The following is an 18410-nucleotide window of genomic DNA, read 5'->3' as shown; positions in this document are numbered from 1 at the left end:
AGGACATTTTGAAGAATATATCAAGTATATCTCTGCTGAAAAAGAAATAGATCCTGAAGCATTTTTTCCAATAACTATTTTACTAACACTATATTGATACCCAAATGCTTTCTGAATTTTTCACCTATCTTTCAAGGTCATGAAGAAAGACACAAAACCAAAATAATTTTCCAGTAATCATGTTCTATAACTTAAAACCACCTTGAAATAATGACTATTTCTTCCAGTGGGGCCTTAACAAATCATGTTTTTCTGCATTTAGGATTCTGACTTAAGTAACTCTGCTACCTTAGGTCACAACAGTGTTGACTTTCTTTGCTTCTATTAAATAACACGTGTGAATGGTTGTGTTGTTAACCATTAAGTACAAGGGGTGGGGCACTAACTCTAGGGCAAGATTTGCAACTACAGTCACAGAAGAGGAACACTGAGCTCCTAGTTTTCAAAAAGCACCAAGAAGAAAAATCTTTTCCATCTTGGTCATTCTGATTTTATTTTCTCTCAAGGATAAAAATCTCACATGCACGTATTAAACCTAATCTTTACCCTTCAGTGCTCTTGGCATAGGAATGGAATGTCCTGGGGAAACTGTAGTTCATGTCAAGCAAAAAAATTACAGGGACAAAGACAGTCTTACACTTAAATGTATTATTGAAAGATTCACCTTTCAGTGATTTGAAAGGAGATGATTTCATTTTTAAAAAGAGAAGTGGAAAAGTGGAAATGAAATGACCATATGTATGTGTATATATAATGTAAATGTATATATGTTTATATGTATATATAATATATATGTATATGTATATACACATATATATATTCTCATATACACAAATCCTTGCACCTCTGTAAAACAGCAGCTTGCTTCATTTAGAAAAGTTACTTCTAGAAAGAGTAACTTCTGTCTCTTTAAGGACCATGAGTGAAAATGGGAGTCACTAGTGAGATGGGACTGGCTGTAAACTGCTCCAATGAGATCCTGGGAATCTTGCTGAGAGAGGATATTTGGGTTTGGACTAAAATGTCAGTTGTGAAGTGGAAGGAAGAAAAAAGCAAAGTTAGGTAAGAGCATTTTTCGTTTTTGCTTTTTTTTAAAGAAACTTGAGTGAATTTACTTTCAATTTTAAAGTAAAAGAATAGCAGAATAAGACTACAAAATATAATTAGACTGAATTAGGTATTACTGAATGTGAGACAATTGGTATCTTCTAATTTAAAAAAATGTTTCAGAAACATCTTTTAAAAATATAGCTTCGGAGTAGATCAGAGTTATACAGAATTTTACTTGCCCTGTCTTTAATATAAATTATTCTAAAATTCCCACTTAAGTTTAAATCCAGGGACATCCAGTAAGATTTATGACTTGGTATAAAAAGTAGGGACCCACTTAGCTTTCTTTTCCCTCTGTTCTCAAAAACTGCCCTCGACCTCTGCATAGGGATGGATGGATTATTGCCTGCAACCCATCCGCTTGTTTCAATATAATTTACTTGAGATATACTGGGGATGAAATTTGGACATACGGAGACCTGGGTCTTTTCTGGGACAGTGGGTGTCAGCTGCTCACGCTTTTCTCTCACATAAAATATGTATAATTTAACACCTAGTGTATTTTCCCTCTAGATCTCATCTCACCCGCGTCCCCCTTCACCCGGCATTGTCACCCTTGTCAATGTCACTTGGAAACCTAGGTTCGGTGATTCTTGGCTGCACTTCACTCTTATGGTAGGGGACACAGTCGAATTTAAAGATGGACAAGTAGGATACACACAACACATTGAAAGCAGAGACTTCCATTTACTCCGCTTTAGGTGAAGGGCTCCGGACGTATCCGCCTGGGTGTGGAACGCCCGGGACCCCTGTGCCAAACGGCCAGCTGGAGGGCAAACACTCGGGAGTGAAACAGGTGGAGAAGTGAGACGATACCTCAGGGTGAAAACTACTTTCTACTATAGACCCCTTACAAGTCCCGTGTCCAACTTGTCACCTCTTGCCCCCTTGCCATCATCGCCTACATCAGAGCGGGCGACAGAAGAGAAAAAGGCAGTTCAGTAGCAATAATGGGTATCAAGTACAGTGCGTAACTGGAATAAGTGCACGGTCGCGCCCCGCTCCCCAGTGCTCATGGGGACGCCAGGACCTCGGAGGGTGCAGAGCTAGCCTGAGAGCACCAGGAGCTCCTGTCGCCCGCGCGCGGTGTCAAGACAGCGAGCAACTTCCCCGCGCTGCTACCACCGCTTCGAGCTCGCGAGGAGACTACAGCTCCCGGCAGGCCCCGCGCCGACCGCGCGCCCCCGCCCCTCGCGCGCCCCTGCGCCCCCGCCCTCGGGCCTCAGGACGGGACGGGGCGGAGGGAGGGACAGAGGAAGGGGCGCCTGTGGCGGGCGGGATCCTGCGAGGCGCGTGAAGCCTCGCTGGCGCCTGGTCCGGGACCCAGACGCTGGCGAGCGCGGAGTTTCTCACGACCGGCGGAGCCCGCCTCTGTAAGTAGTCGCCTCGGAAAGAGCGGAACAGACACTGAAAAAGTTAGCGCCGCGGCGGCTGCCGCTTTGTTCTCCCGGCACGTCGGGTGAGGCGGCGGCGGCGGCTGCAGCCTCCCCTCCCCCACCCACCCGCACGCGGCGGCGGCGGCGGCGGTGGCGGTGGCGGAGGGACTCGGATCCCGCGCGGGCTGGGCGGCGGCCGCCGGGGTTGGGCGGGAAATTGGTAGAGCGCGCGGCGGGAGGAGCGGGCGGTGGGCGCCGCTGTGAGCGGGGGCGCCGGCGCTGCAGCCAGATGGGGCCAAGTTCCGGCGTGGGCGCCGACGCCAACTTGGAGTCGCGCTCCGCCGGCGACCACCGCGCCCGGCCTCTCGTACCCAGTCTCTGACCGGGTCCTCCCAACTAGCTCCCAACGCCAGATCGGCGGCACTCACGCTGACGAATTTTGGATGAGCCTTTCCCTTTTCTTTTCACCACTTTACCTTGTACGCGTCGCAAAGAGTGAGTCGACGGCGCTTAGAGAACGTAAGCCCCCACCCCAATTTCCTGACTCTTTAGTTTTGCAAGTTGCGGCGTAGCTCCGAGTCGGTCTCATCCCCGGGAGGGTTTTCTTAAGACGAAACACTGAGGAGCGCGACTGCGTCTTTGAGCAGTAAAAATAACTCCATACTATTCGATTGCCTGTTGGATATTTTATTTGAAGTCATCGCAGTCAGAAGCATAGGCCTTGCCGTGTGCAGGCACGAGTATAAATCGAGCGACAGCGTGTGTGAGAGCTGCAGACTTTTCCATACACAGATTGATGGCTTGGACGTAACTGTCTCTTCAACCACACCCATCCCCACAGGAAATAAGACTATCGGTGTCATCTTTGATTAGGAAGGATAAGTTACACCCTGAACTGCTACTTTGTTCGACACAGCCTTAATGAGCTGTAGAGGCAAATGAAACGAAAACTTTTAAAATATCGTAATTTGTACCCTAGAAAACGTTAGCGTGTTACTCTTATATTGTTTCTCCTTTGTACTTAACGCTGCAGTTACTAAAGTTTTAGCGGCTATGATTTTCTTTAGATCAAGCTTACTTAGTAAAGTTAAGGCTGTGAGGACACCTCTGGATTTGTGGCTGAAAGCATCCATAAAGTTCCCCGACCGAGATCTAGGCCAGTTTTACTTAATAAAGGAACCCTTTCCTCCTTCCGTGTTAGGATCTGGATTCAGAGCAGGCATGGACATTCAGCCAAAAAAGAAGTTACAAGTTTTATTGAAAGTATTTAAAACGTGTCACAGAAGCCTTCATGTTAGGTTTTGCTTCGGTAGGTAATGTAGATGTGGTCGGCCTGATCAGAGGAACTTGAACATTTGACAAGCCAGTTTTCCATCCTCAGTTCTATAATTTGGTATATAGCTTTTAACTTTTTAGGATGACTCAGATTCAAGAATGTTGACTGGTTTATTATCTTGAAATGAATGTTTTAAGCATCTCAGATCATAGTGAGTCTTTTAAATATATAAATTTTTTAAGCTTTCAGTTTCATGAGGTGACGTCTTTAAAATAGAAATTTCTCTCTTAGTGGATTGCTTTTAATCTAAAAACTGCCATGCCCCCCCAAAAAAGAGCTTAATAAATCAAGTTTTTGGATATTAATTTTTTTAAATTATATAAGAATTGGAAAAATCTTATACAGAAAAAAAAAGAATGGTCATTTAAATGCATGTTTCTTAAGGGACATTTTGTTCTCACTTTTAAAAGACATTCTAAAGTTGATGAAAATATTACCATATTAGAGTTAATTGCTCACTTTAAAAAGAAACTGATTTTACAGAACTTGATATTGGGAAATTATTAGCTAGTACAGTTTTTAATTTGATTTATTAATAATCATGCTTATGATTCATAATCTGTGCAGATAGTACTTTGAGTCTCTGATTATGTAATTCAAATTGAACGTGTATGTGAGCCTTTTTGGAGCAGTTGTCTCATTAATGAAAAAACTTGAGATAATGTACTTAGGAGATGTTTTAATTTTAATTTCAGTATAGAAGAAGTTTTTCTCCACTTGTGTGATTAGTTTATAGTGGCTGTATGTAAGAAATTGCTCATTGGCTATGAGTCAGATTTCTCAGATACCACTGGTGCAGAGAGAGGTCATGAAGATGCATCAAGCCAAACGTAAATTTGTACAGCATCACCAGACTGGCAGTCCGTAATCTTGTTACTGGATAAACTTTTCAGTGCCTGAGCAGAGAGCAGACTTGGTGTGCTCTCTCTCTATTCTCTCTGACATTGGAAAAGACTGAGATTCAAATACCTCTGGTCTAGATGAGCTGAATTTTACCAGCAACAATTTTGTTGAATACTGAGCTTTTAGGAGGAAAATTATTTATATTAATCTAAGGTAATAGTTACATTTTTGAAAATATATAAGTAGATGTAGGGATTGCTAGAAACTATGATTTTAAAAACCATCAACAAAGTTACTTGGATTTTTTCATACAATATAAAAGCAACACCAGGATTATTAAGCACAGTCAGGCCTGTATCAAGGTAGAACATGGATACTGACTTCAGGACTCTGGTCAGTATTGCATTGAAAAAGGCCATATGCTTTTTGTACATACTAAAAGAATACAGTACATATCAACAGGAGAAAAAAAGACCCTGCATTCATTAGCATTCCTAGCACACAACTTAATCGAACCAGGAAAACCTGTTACTGGTAGGGAGTCATGGTAAATATTATGCTGTTCTGAATAGGAAAAGTGTTTTACCTTTTTACTTTTGCCTTTACTGAGTACAAAAAGGACACTGGCTACACTAAATGATGAGCTTCATTTTGAAGTATTTACTAGCTGGATTTGTTTTGTCTTCCGGAATCCTCTTTGCTTCTCTCTCTGCTTCCCTGACTCCTACTTATCCTTTGGTTTTAGCTTCCTTAAAGGTGCCTTGCCTGTGATCCTCAGTTGAAATTAGTTCCTCTCAGTATACTCTGTCATATCACTTTTCATGATTTGTAATTGCCTTCCTATTAATGTGAATATTTGTTTAATGTGTGTGTCCCATACCACACTATAAGCTCTGGAGAGAGCAATAGCCATGTCTGTTTTGGTCACTGCTGTACGACCCGAGTCTCTCATAACAGTCTAGCAGATAATAGGCACTCAATAAATATTTGCTGAATGAAAATGCTGCTGTTAGAGCTTCTTATAATTAGAGGCTTTGCTAAGAAATGAGATAATGTATACATAGGGGGAGTTGAGGGAGAGGGAGAGAAAGGGTAGATCAACTTGTGATGTTACCGTGCAGTAACCCTCCGTTAAGTCACCTAACCTCCAGAGCCTTTATTTTTACCTTGTCTGTAATAATAGGGCAGGTTGGGCTCAAGATTGCTTTAATATGCCATCTTTTGATTCCATTCAACAATAATGACAATTTCATTTGAATGAAATATGTGACAGATAATTCCCCCAAAGAATATTTGAGATGTTGCAAATAAACATATTAGAAATGCTTGCCAACTCATAGCTATTAGCAACAAACATATCTAATTGATTTATGAATTAGTATGATGTACTATTGTCTCAGATTTCTGATTGAAGCATAAAGACAAAATTAGAGTTGTTAGATTTTTTTTTTTGATATTTAGTCTTAATATTTTGCACCCTACATCTTGTTGCATCTTACAGATCAAATCAAGGTTCCATAAAGCAAAACAAGGAGAGGGAAAACAGATGGGATGAGTGGGCAGAAGCTAATATGACAGCTCACTTAGTTTCTTCTATTTGTGTTCATGCTGAAACTGTAAAAAATATTTTTATGCAAAAGTATAACATATAGTTTATTAATAGTTATTGATCGTTCTGATGTTGATTGTAATCATAAGACAGTTACTGTTATTTGGCTAATATTAGCAGGTATTATAAAATGGAAATTTAGTGGGAAGATATCCATCACAAATAAATTATTATTCTTGAACACAGCAGTGTCTTGTATTTTGAAGTATTTAACCTGCATACAGTATTATTCATAGATATTTGACTCACCTTTTTATGACAGTTGTTCAGCTTTTTGAAACTGCTCAAGTCAGATATTTTAAGGACCTCATTACCTCATGAGAAAACCTGTTGTAGGTTGTTAGGTTGTTGGTGGTGAAGTGAAGTAGTATAAAGAACATGGGCTTTGGAGTCAGGGAAACTTTGGTGTGAATCCCAGTTCCATCACTTATTAGCTGTGTAGTCGTGGGTAAGCAACAATTCTGAAACTCTGGTTCCTTTTCTGTAAAGCAGTTAAACAAATTTCCTAGTGTCATAGCAAGGATTTAATGAAGTATGATATCTCAATTGCAGTGTTTAGTATGAAGTAGGAGCTTAATTGTTAATTCTTTCACCTAATTACTGTGAAAATTGCTAAAACTTAGCACTTAGGATAAGCCAGGTACCACTGTAGATATTGTACATGCAGTAGCGCAGTCCTCATAGCTGTTATCTTCATTTTACCTCTACCCTGTACCCTCTACAATGATACTGAATAAAGCCAATTATTCTCTGTTAATTTCCTAATCTTATGTTTGCACTGTGTCCACCCAGTAACACAACTCCCTGGGTGTGTGGTGTGAGTAGGGATAACACTTCATAAATGAATACATTGTTATCAATAGCAAAAAATAAATCAATCATCCATATAAAAATGAGGAGAAGAACCAATTATTCTCTTAACACCTTTTCAAATATTTGAAGACCATTATTCTGCTTGGTTGTGTTAAGCATAATTTGTCACATGACATTGTTTTCAGCTTTATCTAGATATATACTGTTTATTATTTTTTTACATCAATATAGCTCTTAAAAGTGTGGACTGTAAAAATGAATACAGTGGTAACGTAAGCTGACTGGCAACCGGTATACTGATTGATGCTGATGTGTTCTCAGTGTCCTGGGGGTTTATGTTTACGTTAGTTCTTTTAGTCACCCATTATATTAGCAGCCATTATTAAGCTCTTGGGTTGATAACTCCTCTAATGAACAGGTTCTAAGTCAGCATTTCTCCATTTCTATATTGCACATTTAACTTTTTGAACTAAATGTAAAGCTTTACTCTCATCATTGTTATAGTTCACTTGAATTTTAGTTTATTTCTCCCAGATTGTACAATCTGAGGATTTTATAAGCATGTCTTCCATGTCTTTATTATCTTATAAATAATCAAAAACAATATAGGGCCAAGGGCAGCGTTCCAATGCACTCCCCTAAAGGCTTCTCTAACTTGATACAGAGCAGCCAACTTAACCAACTACACTATCTCATACTCAAACAACATATTTACAAAAATAGCATGGAATATCATGTTGAAAGTTGTTTTGGCCAGAATACACTAATTTTTTTTCTGGCTTTGCTAATTGTGTGATCTCGGGCAAGAACGTTAAGCCAGTTTTCTCAACTATAAAATGGGTTGTTGTGAGGATTAAGTGAGGAAACACATATGGAGTGCTTAGAACGGTGTCTGGCAGATAGAGCTCAATTACTGTGAGTTATTATTTCCTCCATCTAAAAAGGCCAATAACCCCTTTTAAAAAAGGTGTAAATGTAGCTGATTTGGCATTCTGTTTGAATTCATGCTGAGTTCTAGTGATCATTATATTCTAAGTATTGGAAAACCATTTGCTTTCATAACCTAGTCTCAGATTTGTCTAAGGGTTAATATTAATTTATATGTCTGCAGTTTCTGAAATCACTTGCCCACTCCTCCAGCCCACAAAACTTGAAGCAGTTCTGACCCATCTCCAGGCCATGACTGTTTCTCTCTTTCTGAGCTCTTTCTCCAAGATGATAGGAGTCAGCTTTGTGATTGCACTGACTAATTGCTTTAGCAATATGGAGTGCATTGCATCTGAACCCGAAGACTTGCACTCCCATAAAGATGTGTTAGTCCCTCGTATTCACGAGGCTCAGGTTTCAGTTCTCAATGCTCTTCTACAACTTTAGTTTAAAAACTCAGAGAAGGTAAGCAAAAGACAAGTTGAGCAATTGTGCCTTCTCAGCGTACTCTCAACCTTAACAACATCCTCTCTGAGCAGTGATTCTCTCAGTTCCTTGTTCTTTCAGAAATGGTATGTGATGGTGGAGACAGCACTTGGTAGGAAAGTACGGAACTTGGGTCCTGATTCCCACTCCACCTCTTAATGACCATGTGATGCTGGGCAAGTTACTTTATCTGCTTTTGCTTCCGTAAACTCATCTGCAAAAATAATAAATAATATTTGCCTTGTCAAATTCCAAAGAGATATCATGAGATAAAGCATGTAAAACATTTACAAGATGTTAAGTGCTGTACAATATAAAATGGGTTAAAATTACTTATCTGAATGTAGTTCTAAAAGCTTTGTTATCTTTAAGCAGTTTTTTTCTAAGCCATACTTTTTCTTGAACTTGCTCATTCCTAATACTATATCTGTATGTTTTTGCTCTTCTGTTAGGTTCATCCTCATTTGTTTAGCCCCATTAACTACTTTCCAGAGTCATTCTGCAACCACATTGGATGCTTCACTCTTTTTTATCATTAGACTTGTTTACAAGTATATGGATGGAATTTAAATTGAAAGATCCATCTCTTGTGAGCCATTTCACTTAGCCATGGGGTCGTACTTTTAGTTTTTGAACTGTCCTTACATAAAACTGTGATACATATGTAACTCTGCTTAGTGTTCTCTTTTTCACTTTTAGAATTTTTTATGACAAGATTGCTTTTTCCTATGTTCCTGTCTTAAGTATGTCTTTTACACTTCTTGGTGTGTCATATAACTGTGTTTAGTATATGCTTCCTTAGTTTTCTGAAAGAAATCTGCTTAGATTTAAACTTTTAATATAAAAAAGAATACTCTTGTCTATGTTAGGGCAGTATTATACATCTTTTGTATGGCCAAGTGGTACTTTGTTTCTATGACAATGTCAGTTTTACTTTTCTTTTTTGTCCCTTCTGTTTTTCTGTTTTTGTCATAACTCAGTTGTGTATTTGTGGAATAAAAGTGTTTGACCTTCAAGTTTTAGGTATTAGTGAGGAATAGCAGGGTTTTGTTTTTTGCTTTTTTGTTTTTAGCAGGAGGCTCTCCCTGAAATTATGGGCTCTGAGAACTAGACCAAAAAAAAAAGGCTACCCATTAGGATTTATTGGTGAATTATAAACATAAAACCAAAACTTATTTTAAAAAAGCACAAGGATTCTTTTTTTAAAATTAATTAATTAATTATATTTATTTTGGCTGTGTTGGGTCTTCATTGCTGCACCCAAGCTTTCTCTAGTTGCGGTGAGCAGGGGCTGCTCTTCATTGCAGTGTGCGGGCTTCTCATTGCAGTGGCTTCTCTTTTTGTGGAGCGCGGGCTCTAGGTGCACGGACTTCAGTAGTTGAGGCGCACGGGCTTCAGTAGTTGTGACACGTGGGCTCAGTAGTTGTGGCTCACAGGCTCTAGAGCGCAGGCTCAGTAGTTGTGGTGCACTGGCTTAGTCGCTCCGCGGCATGTGGGATCTTCCTCGACCAGGGCTCAAACCCATGTCCCCTGCATTGGCAGGCAGATTCTTAACCACTGGGCCATCAGGGAAGTCCCAAGGATTCTTGCATTTTTAAAATAATGTTAAGTGAGTATAAAATATTAAAAGTTTCTAAAAAATGTCTTCCAGGCTACCTACATTTCAGAAAGCATCAACTTTTCAACATGGGCCCATTCACCAAGTGGAATATGCCTGTACTATTTTAAAAAGCCTTTGTGCTTAATCCTGGAAAAATTTGCTTCTCCAAAATGAAAATGAGGACATTTGAGAAGGTGATTTAAGGTGCGGACATTTGAGAAAGTGTCCCATTAGATCAAGGAACCAAAGGATAAGTACTGAATAGACTAATCCTAAACACTTTTTATTTTTTAAACTAGGAGGATTTTATTTTGACAGAAAAGCAACTTTTATTCATTATGTATTTTCTGAAATTAAAAGAGAGAGACAAGAATAGACTTAAAAGAAAATAGATGAAGATGTTTAGTAAATAAACAATGTCAACTCTCTTCTGATGAGGATAATTCAGTGATGTTAAATCCTTTCCAAAACCCCGGTTGTGGTCCTAAAGACAAGACTCTTCTTTGATGGGACTGATATTAAGGGAAGTGGGACCTTTTGTATATTCAACTCACAGTTGTAGAACTTGCCATCATCAGCATGAGTGGCTTAAAAGAGGAAATAAAGAAGCTTTCAACTAAATCTGAAAGTACAGTCATTTTTTTATCACTGTGATTTTAAGGCCTCTTCATAACCATTGAAAAGAATTGACAACTATTTTAAAAGATTAAAGAAAGGCAGATGTCTGCAAACAATTCTCCTCCATCATCCCAGAAGTCTGTAATACCTGCAACTCTTCCTGCTGTGCTTCCAGCTCCTTCTCCGTGTTCAAGTCCTAAAACAGGACTCTCTGCGCGACTCTCTAATGGAAGCTTCAGTGCACCATCACTCACCAACTCCAGAGGCTCAGTGCATACAATCTCATTTCTACTGCAAATTGGCCTTACACGGGAGAGTATTACCATCGAAGCCCAGGAACTATCTTTATCTGCTGTCAAGGATCTTGTGTGCTCCATTGTTTATCAAAAGGTACTGTGCATGCTATTTATGTCAGTAGTTTTTCTAAGTAATGTTGTTTCTACTGCTTTTCTATAAATTATACATGCAACAGTGAGTTAACACATATGGATCAATCAGTTGTTTATATCCTAATTCTGAGCATTGGGAGAGAGTCCTAATAGACTAAAAGCCTAAAGTCTGAAATTTCAGAGTCTAACAGCTGGAGCCTATATCCAGGCTTTAAAAATACTGCTTATTCAATTCATCTCTTTAAGAGCAGGAAAATCAGTGTAAAGTCAAGAGGACTTAAGCAGTCTCACTTGTTTTCAGAGAAAACAGTCAGGAGGTAGAAGGCACAAGGCATCAAGGGGGCTTACCAAAAGGATGAGACACAGCTGCTGCTGAGTCCAGGTCCATACCTTGTTCTTCCTAGGTCCCCTGTATGCTGCCCTTTGTATACCCTCTTTGTCCCCTTTAGATCCTGATTTCACCTAAACGGCCAGAGGACCACACTCTCTCTGTCTCTTAAAAATTAGGTAAATGAGCTGTAATATATATCAGAATAGAAGAAAATTTTTAAATTGAGGGTGATTTTATTTTGCTTCCAATCTACTCAGCCCCTGCCCTGTACCATACCATTTTTTAGGAATCTTAGCTAAATTTCTTTAATAATCTTGATTTGATGCATGAGCTGGTATGTTCTGTGTTTTATCATAAAACTGTATGTAAGTAGTATGAATTGGTTACGTTTTCTTTTTAACGGACCAAGCCTATGTTTCAAACAACTTAGTATACTTTATGTTTTAAAAATCCTATCAGTAAGATTAATGTGTTTGGATAATGCTCCTCATCTTACTGTTTTTGTTTCGGTTCCTTATGCTTTACATGGTTTGTCATTATCTTCTGATGTAGAAGTAATTAACAGTCAAAAAAATGTTATGTGGTTTGTGAAAATGACCCTTGTCTCCTGTGTGTTAACAGTGACTTATCTATTTAAATGTGGCCTAAAGTAATTTTAGGTATTCTTTTGTAGATCTGTAGAACCATCTTTGTGTCTTTAAGTATCTTTGCTTTTAATTTCCCTTTCATCAGATGGTAACAGATGTTTTAATAAATATTTTTGCAACTAGGTTTTTAATTTAATGGTAAGATTTTAACTTAAATACAGTTTCTAACTTTATTGTCTCTCTTTTTTTGAGCCCATAGAAAATCATAACTAATGTTTTGGTAGAGTCTATATTCAGTTTTCAACCTTTGGAAATTTGACTTAGTTCTTATATTTATACAGAGGCATACTGATTTTCTACAGGATCATTTTAGAATTAATGTTACTTCCTCATTAATATAGATGTGAGAAGTGGGTCAGATGGGTCAAGTTCTTGGGAAACTAGATTAAAAATCATAATCTATGAAAAATTCTAGTGAAGCCAAGGAAATAAATAAGATATGGCTCAAGAAAAGATAATTCAGGGTGAACTTTATGCAAATATAAAATAGAATTATTGATTATGGAGATAGCCAGCATAAAATGAATATCATGGTGAACTGAATTTGAATCAATATTGTAGTGATATGGGGATGTGTTTGGCAAAAATATAAAACATGTATGTGACATAATCATATTACACACTCCTTTTGACATGTGTTAGAATTCTAACTGTTGTTTAAGTGTAGTGAAAAAGAGTATTGAGCTTGTAACTAGGTCAGCTGTATTGGTTTTTGTTTGTTTTTGGCCGTCCCATACGGCTTGCGGGATCTTAGTTCGCCAACCAGGGATTGAACCCAGGCCCTCAACAGTGAGAGCACAGAGTCCTAACCACTGGACCGCCAGGGAGTTCCCAGCTTTGTTGTTTATTAACTGCATAACTTTGTGTGATTTGACTTCTCTGGATTACATTTCCACATCTATCAAATGATTGAGTTGGGATGATTTCTTTTTTTTTAAATTATTTATTTTATTTTATTTTTATTTTTGGCTGTGTTGGGTCTTTGTCACTGCACGCGGGCTTTCTCTAGTTGCCGCGAGTGGGGGCTACTCTTCGTTGCAGAGCACAGGCTTCAGGAGTTGCAGCACGCAGGCTCAGTAGTTGTGGCTCACAGGCTCTAGAGCACAGGCTCTAGAGCACAGGCTCAGTACTTGTGGCGCATGGGCTTAGTTGCTCCATGGCATGTGGGATCTTCCTGGACCAGGGCTCGAACCCGTGTCCCCTGCATTGGCAGGCGGATTCTTAACCACTGTGCCACCAGGGAAGCCCGAGTTGGGATGATTTCTAGTGTGTAATTCCAGCTGTGAAATTCTGAATCATTTAACCTAAATTTAAGTCTTCACTCTAGAGACAGATAAAGGAGAAATGAATTTCAAGGAATGATCTACTCAGGTCCTAACTGGAAAGAAATCTTAAGGGAACCACCTCAGATTCTGGGGTTTGATAGAGAGGTTTCATGGATCCCTAACTCACCTGGGAGATGGAAAAACCATGTCAGAAGTTCTTTTCTTTTTACATTCTCTCTTAGATTCTTGCTTGCTAATCACTTACTTCCATTACCTACACATGCATAGCTCCAGGTTAACTCCCAGGACTCTGATGGGCACACCTGCTTTTCTTATTTCTGTTCTTAGTAAATACATTTATTGAACCTTTTAAAGATAGAGCACTGGTTAAATTTTAAGAAGTAGATTAACCAAATGTTGTCCCTTCCCTCAAAAAACTTATAGTCTGGTAAGGGAAACATTTACCAGAATAAAATATGAGAAGTAGAAAGTAAAGTTAAAATAAAAAGTGCTCTTCTCAGGTTGATAAAAGATATGAAAGACTTCATATGAAATGTAACATTTCATCTGATACTTAAAGAATGAGTAAGATTTCAGTGATATGGGAGGTAAGGAGTACATACCAAGGCAAAAAAATCAGGATGAGCAAAGATATGGGAGGGGAAAGGAGGAAGATTATAATTGACAACGTTTATTGAGTACCTACTGTATGTCAGGAGCTTCGCACACCCTTTCTGCTTAATACTTGCAACAAGTTTTGGTGCATCTCACATAGTTAATGTAAGTCTTTTTTTTTCTTTTGATGAGAACTTGTAAGATCTGTTCTCTTAACAACTTTCAGATATAAAGTATTGTTAACTGTAGTCACCATGCTGTACATCACATTGCCTAAACTTACTTATTTTATAACTAGAAGTTAGTACCCTTTGACCACTTTCACCCATTTCCCCACCTTCTACCCTTTGTCTCTAGTAATCACCAGCTCTGGTTTTTCCAGATTCCACATATAAGTGAAATCATACAATATTTATTTTTCTCTGCTTGACTTATCTTACTTAGCATAATGCCCTCAAGGTCCATCCATGTTGTTGCAAATGATAGGATTTCCTTCCATTTAAGATTGAATAATGTGTGTGTGTGTGTGTGTGTGTGTGTGTGTGTGTATCACATTTTCTTTATGCATCTGTCGATGGACACATAGGTTGTTTCCACATCTTGGCTGTTGTAAATAATGGTGCAATAACATGAGGGTGCAGATTTCATTCAAGATAGTGATTTCATATCCTTTGACTGTATACCCAGAAGTGGAATTGCTGGATCACATGGTGGTTCCATTTTTAATTTTTTGAGGAACCGCCATGCTGTTCCATAGTGCCTGCACCAATTTACATTCCCATTAACAGTGCACCAGGGTTCCCATTTCTCCACATCCTTGTCAACATATGTTATTATCCTTTTGACAGTAGCCATTCTAACGGGTGTGATGTGATACCTCATTGTGGTTTTGATTTGCATTTCCCTGATGATTATTGATGGCAAACTTTTTCATATACCTGTTGGCCATTTGTATGTCTTTTTTGGAAAAATGTTCATTAAGTTCCTCTGCCCACTTTTTAAAAAAATAAATTTATTTTATTTTTGGCTGCATTGGGTTTTCGTTGCTGCGCGTGGGCTTTTCTCTGGTTGCGGCGAGTGGGGGCTACTCTGTTGCAGTGTGCGGGCTTCTCATTGTGGTGGCTTCTCTTGTTGCAGACCATGGGCTCTAGGTGTGCAGGCTTCAGTAGTTGTAGCAAGTGGGCTCAGTAGTTGTGGCACACGGACTTAGTTGCTCTGCGGCATGTGGGATTTTCCCAGACCAGGGCTCAAACCCATGTCCCCTGCATTGGCAAGCAGATTCTTAACCACTGCACTACCAGGGAAGCCCTCCTCTGCCCATTTTTTAATCTAATTGATAGGTGGGGTTTTTTTGTTGTTGTTTTGTGTTGTTTTCTTTTGATATTGAGTTATATGAGTTCTTTATATATTTTGGATATTAACACTTTATCAGATATAAGATTTGAAGATATTTTCTCCAATTCCATAGGTTTCCTTTTTTAATGGTTTCCTTTACTATAGAGAAGCTTTTAGTTTGCTTTAGTCATACTTGTTTATTTTTGCTTTTGTTGCCTTTGCTGTTCATGTCAAATCCAAAAAATCATTGCTGGGTTTGATGTCAAGGAGCTTACCCTCTTATGTTTTGTTCTAGGAGTGTTATGGTTTCAGATCTTATGTTCAAGTCTGTAGTCCATTTTCAGTTGATTTTTGTGTACATTGTAAGACTGGGCTTCAGTTTCAATCTTCTGCATGTGGCTCTTCAGTTTTCCCAGCACCATTTATTGTAGAGACTGTCCTTTCCTGTTGTATATTCTTGGCTCCTTTGTTGTAAATAAATATGTATGCATGGGTTTATTTCTGGGCTCTGTTCTGTTTCATTGATTTAATGTGTCCATTTTTATGCCAATACCATATTGGTTTGATTACTGTGACTTTGAAGTGTAGTTTGAAATCAGAGGCATTGTTTCAGCTTTGTTCTTCTTAAGACTGTTCTGGCTATTTGGGGTCTTCTGTGGTTCCATACAAATTTTAAGATTGTTTTTTCTATTTTTGTGAAAAATACCATTGGAATTTTGATAGGAATTGCATTGAATCAGTAGATCATTTTGGGTAGTATGGACATCTTAATATTCTTTCAGTTTGTGAACATAGAATATCTTTCTATTTAGTTGTGTCTTCTACAATTTCTTTCATCACTGTCTTACAGTTCTCAGTGTATAGGTCTTTCACCTCCTTGGTTAAATTTATTTGTAGGTATTTTATTCTTTTTGATACACCTGCACATGAGTTTGTTTCTTTTTTTTTTCTGACTGCGTCAGGTCTTAGTTGAGACACGTGGGATCTTTGTTGAGGCATGCGGGATCTTTCGTTGCTGTGTGGGGGCTTCTCTCTAGTTGTGGCATGCAAGCTTCTCTCTACTTGTGGCATGTGGGTTTTTCTCTCTCTAGTGGTGGTGCGCAGACTTCTCTCTAGTTGTGGCATGCGGGCTTCTCTCTAGTTGTGGCGTGTGGGTTTTTCTCTCTCTAATTGTGGTGCACAGACTTTTCTCTAGTTGTGGTGTGCGGGCTTCTCTATAGTTGTGGGGTGTGGCTTTTTCTTTCTCTAGTTGTGGTGCACGGGCTCCAGGGCACATGGGCTCAGTAGTTTGCGGCATGTAGGCTCTCTCGTTGAGGCGCATGAGCTCAGTAGTTGTGGTGCACAGGCTTAGTTGCGTGTGGGCTCTTAGTTCCCCGACCAGGGATGGAACCTGCATCCCCTGCATTGGAAGGCGGATTCTTTGCCACTGGACCACCAGGGAAGTCCTGAGATTGCTTCTAATTTCTCTTTCCAGTAGTATGTTATTAGTATATAGAAATGCAATTGATTTTTGTATATTGACTTTGTATCCTGTAACTACTGAATTTTTAAATTAATTTTAACAGTTTTTTTGGTGGAGTCTTTAAGCTTTTCTATATATAGTGTTACGTCTTCTGCAAATGTACAGTTTTGCTTCTTCCTTTCTGATTTGTATGTCTTTTATGTCTTTCTCTTGTCTAACTGCTCTGACTAGGACTTCCAGTACTATGTTGAATAAAGATGGTGAGAGTGGACATCCTGTCTTGTTCCTGATCTTAAAGGAAAAGTTTTCAGCTTTTCACCATTGAGTATGATGTTAGCTGTGGGGTTGTTAATGTATGGTCTTTATTATTTTGAAGTACGTCCCTTCTCCACTCTCTTTGTTGAGAGTTTTTGTCATGAATGGATGTTGAATTTGGTTAAATGCTCTTTCTGCAACTATTGAGATCATTACGATTTTTATCCTTCATATTGTTGATGTAGTGTATCACATTTATTGATTTGTGTGCGTTGAAACAGCCTTTCATCCCTGGAATAAATGCCACTTGATGTGTACGATCCTTTTAATGAATTCAGTTGGCTAACATTTTGTTGAGGATATTTATGTATATGTTCATCAGGGGTATTAGGCTGTAATTTTCTTTTCTTGTGGTGTCCTCGTCTGGCTTTATTATCAGGGTAATGTGGGTCTTGTAAAATGAGTTTGGACGTGTTCCTTCCACTTCTGTTTTTTGGAAGAATTTAAGAAGGATTGGTATTCTTATTGAAATATTTGGTAGAATTTACCAGTAAAGCCCTCTGGTTCTGAGCTTTTGTTTGTTGAGAGGTTTCTGATTACTGATTCAGCCTCCTTACTATTAATTGATCTATTCAGGTTTTCTATTCCTTCATGATTCAGGATTGGTAGGTTGCATGTTTCTAGGAATTTATCTACTTCCTCTAAGTGTCCAGTTTGTTGGTGTGTAATTGTTCATAGTAGCCTCTTATGATCCTTTGTATTTATGTGTATCAGTTGTAATGTCTTGTCTTTCATTTGTAATTTTGTTCATATGAGTCTTCTCTCTTTTTCTTGTTAAGTCTGTATAAAGGCTTGTCGATTTTGTTTATCTTTTTTAAAAACCAGCTCTTAGTTTCATTGATCTTTTCTGTTGTCTTTTTAGTCTCTATTTCATTTATTTCCACTGTGATCTTTGTTATTTCCTTCCTTCTACTACTACTACTTTTTTTAAATTTTTATTTATTTGTTTGTTTGTTTGTTTGTTTGTTTTTGGCTACATCAGGTCTTCGTTGATGCGCATGGGCTTTCTCTAGTTGCAGTGAGCAGGGGCTACTCTCCGTTGCAGTGCGCGGGCTTCTCATTGCGGTGGCTTCTCTTGTTGTGGAGCATGGGCTCTAGGTGCGTGGGCTTCAGTAGTTTTGGCACGTGGGCTCAGTAATTGTGGCTCGCGGGCTCAGTAGTTGTGGCTCGTGGGCTCTAGAGCGCAGGCTCAGTAGTTGTGGTGCACTGGCTTAGTCGCTCCGCGGCATGTGGGATCTTCCCGGACCAGGGCTTAAACCCGTGTCCCCTGCATTGGCAGGCGGAGTTTTAACCACTGCGCCACCAGGGAAGTCTTGAACATCTTTTTGAGGGG

General features: G+C 39.0%; 1 protein-coding gene across 6 annotated transcripts in view; it reads left to right on the top strand.

Moving 5' to 3' along the window:
* The first annotated feature begins 2316 nt into the window (after positions 1-2316).
* The window catches only part of PRKD3 (protein kinase D3), an 83869-nt gene continuing 67775 nt past the window's right edge, over positions 2317-18410 (top strand). For 4 of the 6 annotated variants that reach the window (XM_082642576.1, XM_082642579.1, XM_082642580.1 and 1 more), the window contains exons 1-2: positions 2400-2483; positions 10152-11108. In XM_082642576.1, the coding sequence (XP_082498702.1) occupies positions 10821-11108 (288 nt within the window). In that variant the 5' untranslated portion in view covers positions 2400-2483; positions 10152-10820. Of the gene's footprint in view, positions 2484-10151; positions 11109-18410 lie in introns of all 6 variants that reach the window. The other 2 variants (XM_082642577.1, XM_082642578.1) reach the window with 2 other exon arrangements.

This window comes from Mesoplodon mirus, assembly GCF_964341445.2.
Source record: "Mesoplodon mirus genome assembly, chromosome: 14".
In the NCBI taxonomy this organism is placed as follows: Eukaryota; Metazoa; Chordata; class Mammalia; order Artiodactyla; family Ziphiidae; genus Mesoplodon; species Mesoplodon mirus.
The sequence above is the reverse complement of the archived record's forward strand: the minus strand, read 5'-3'. Positions and strand labels throughout refer to the sequence as shown.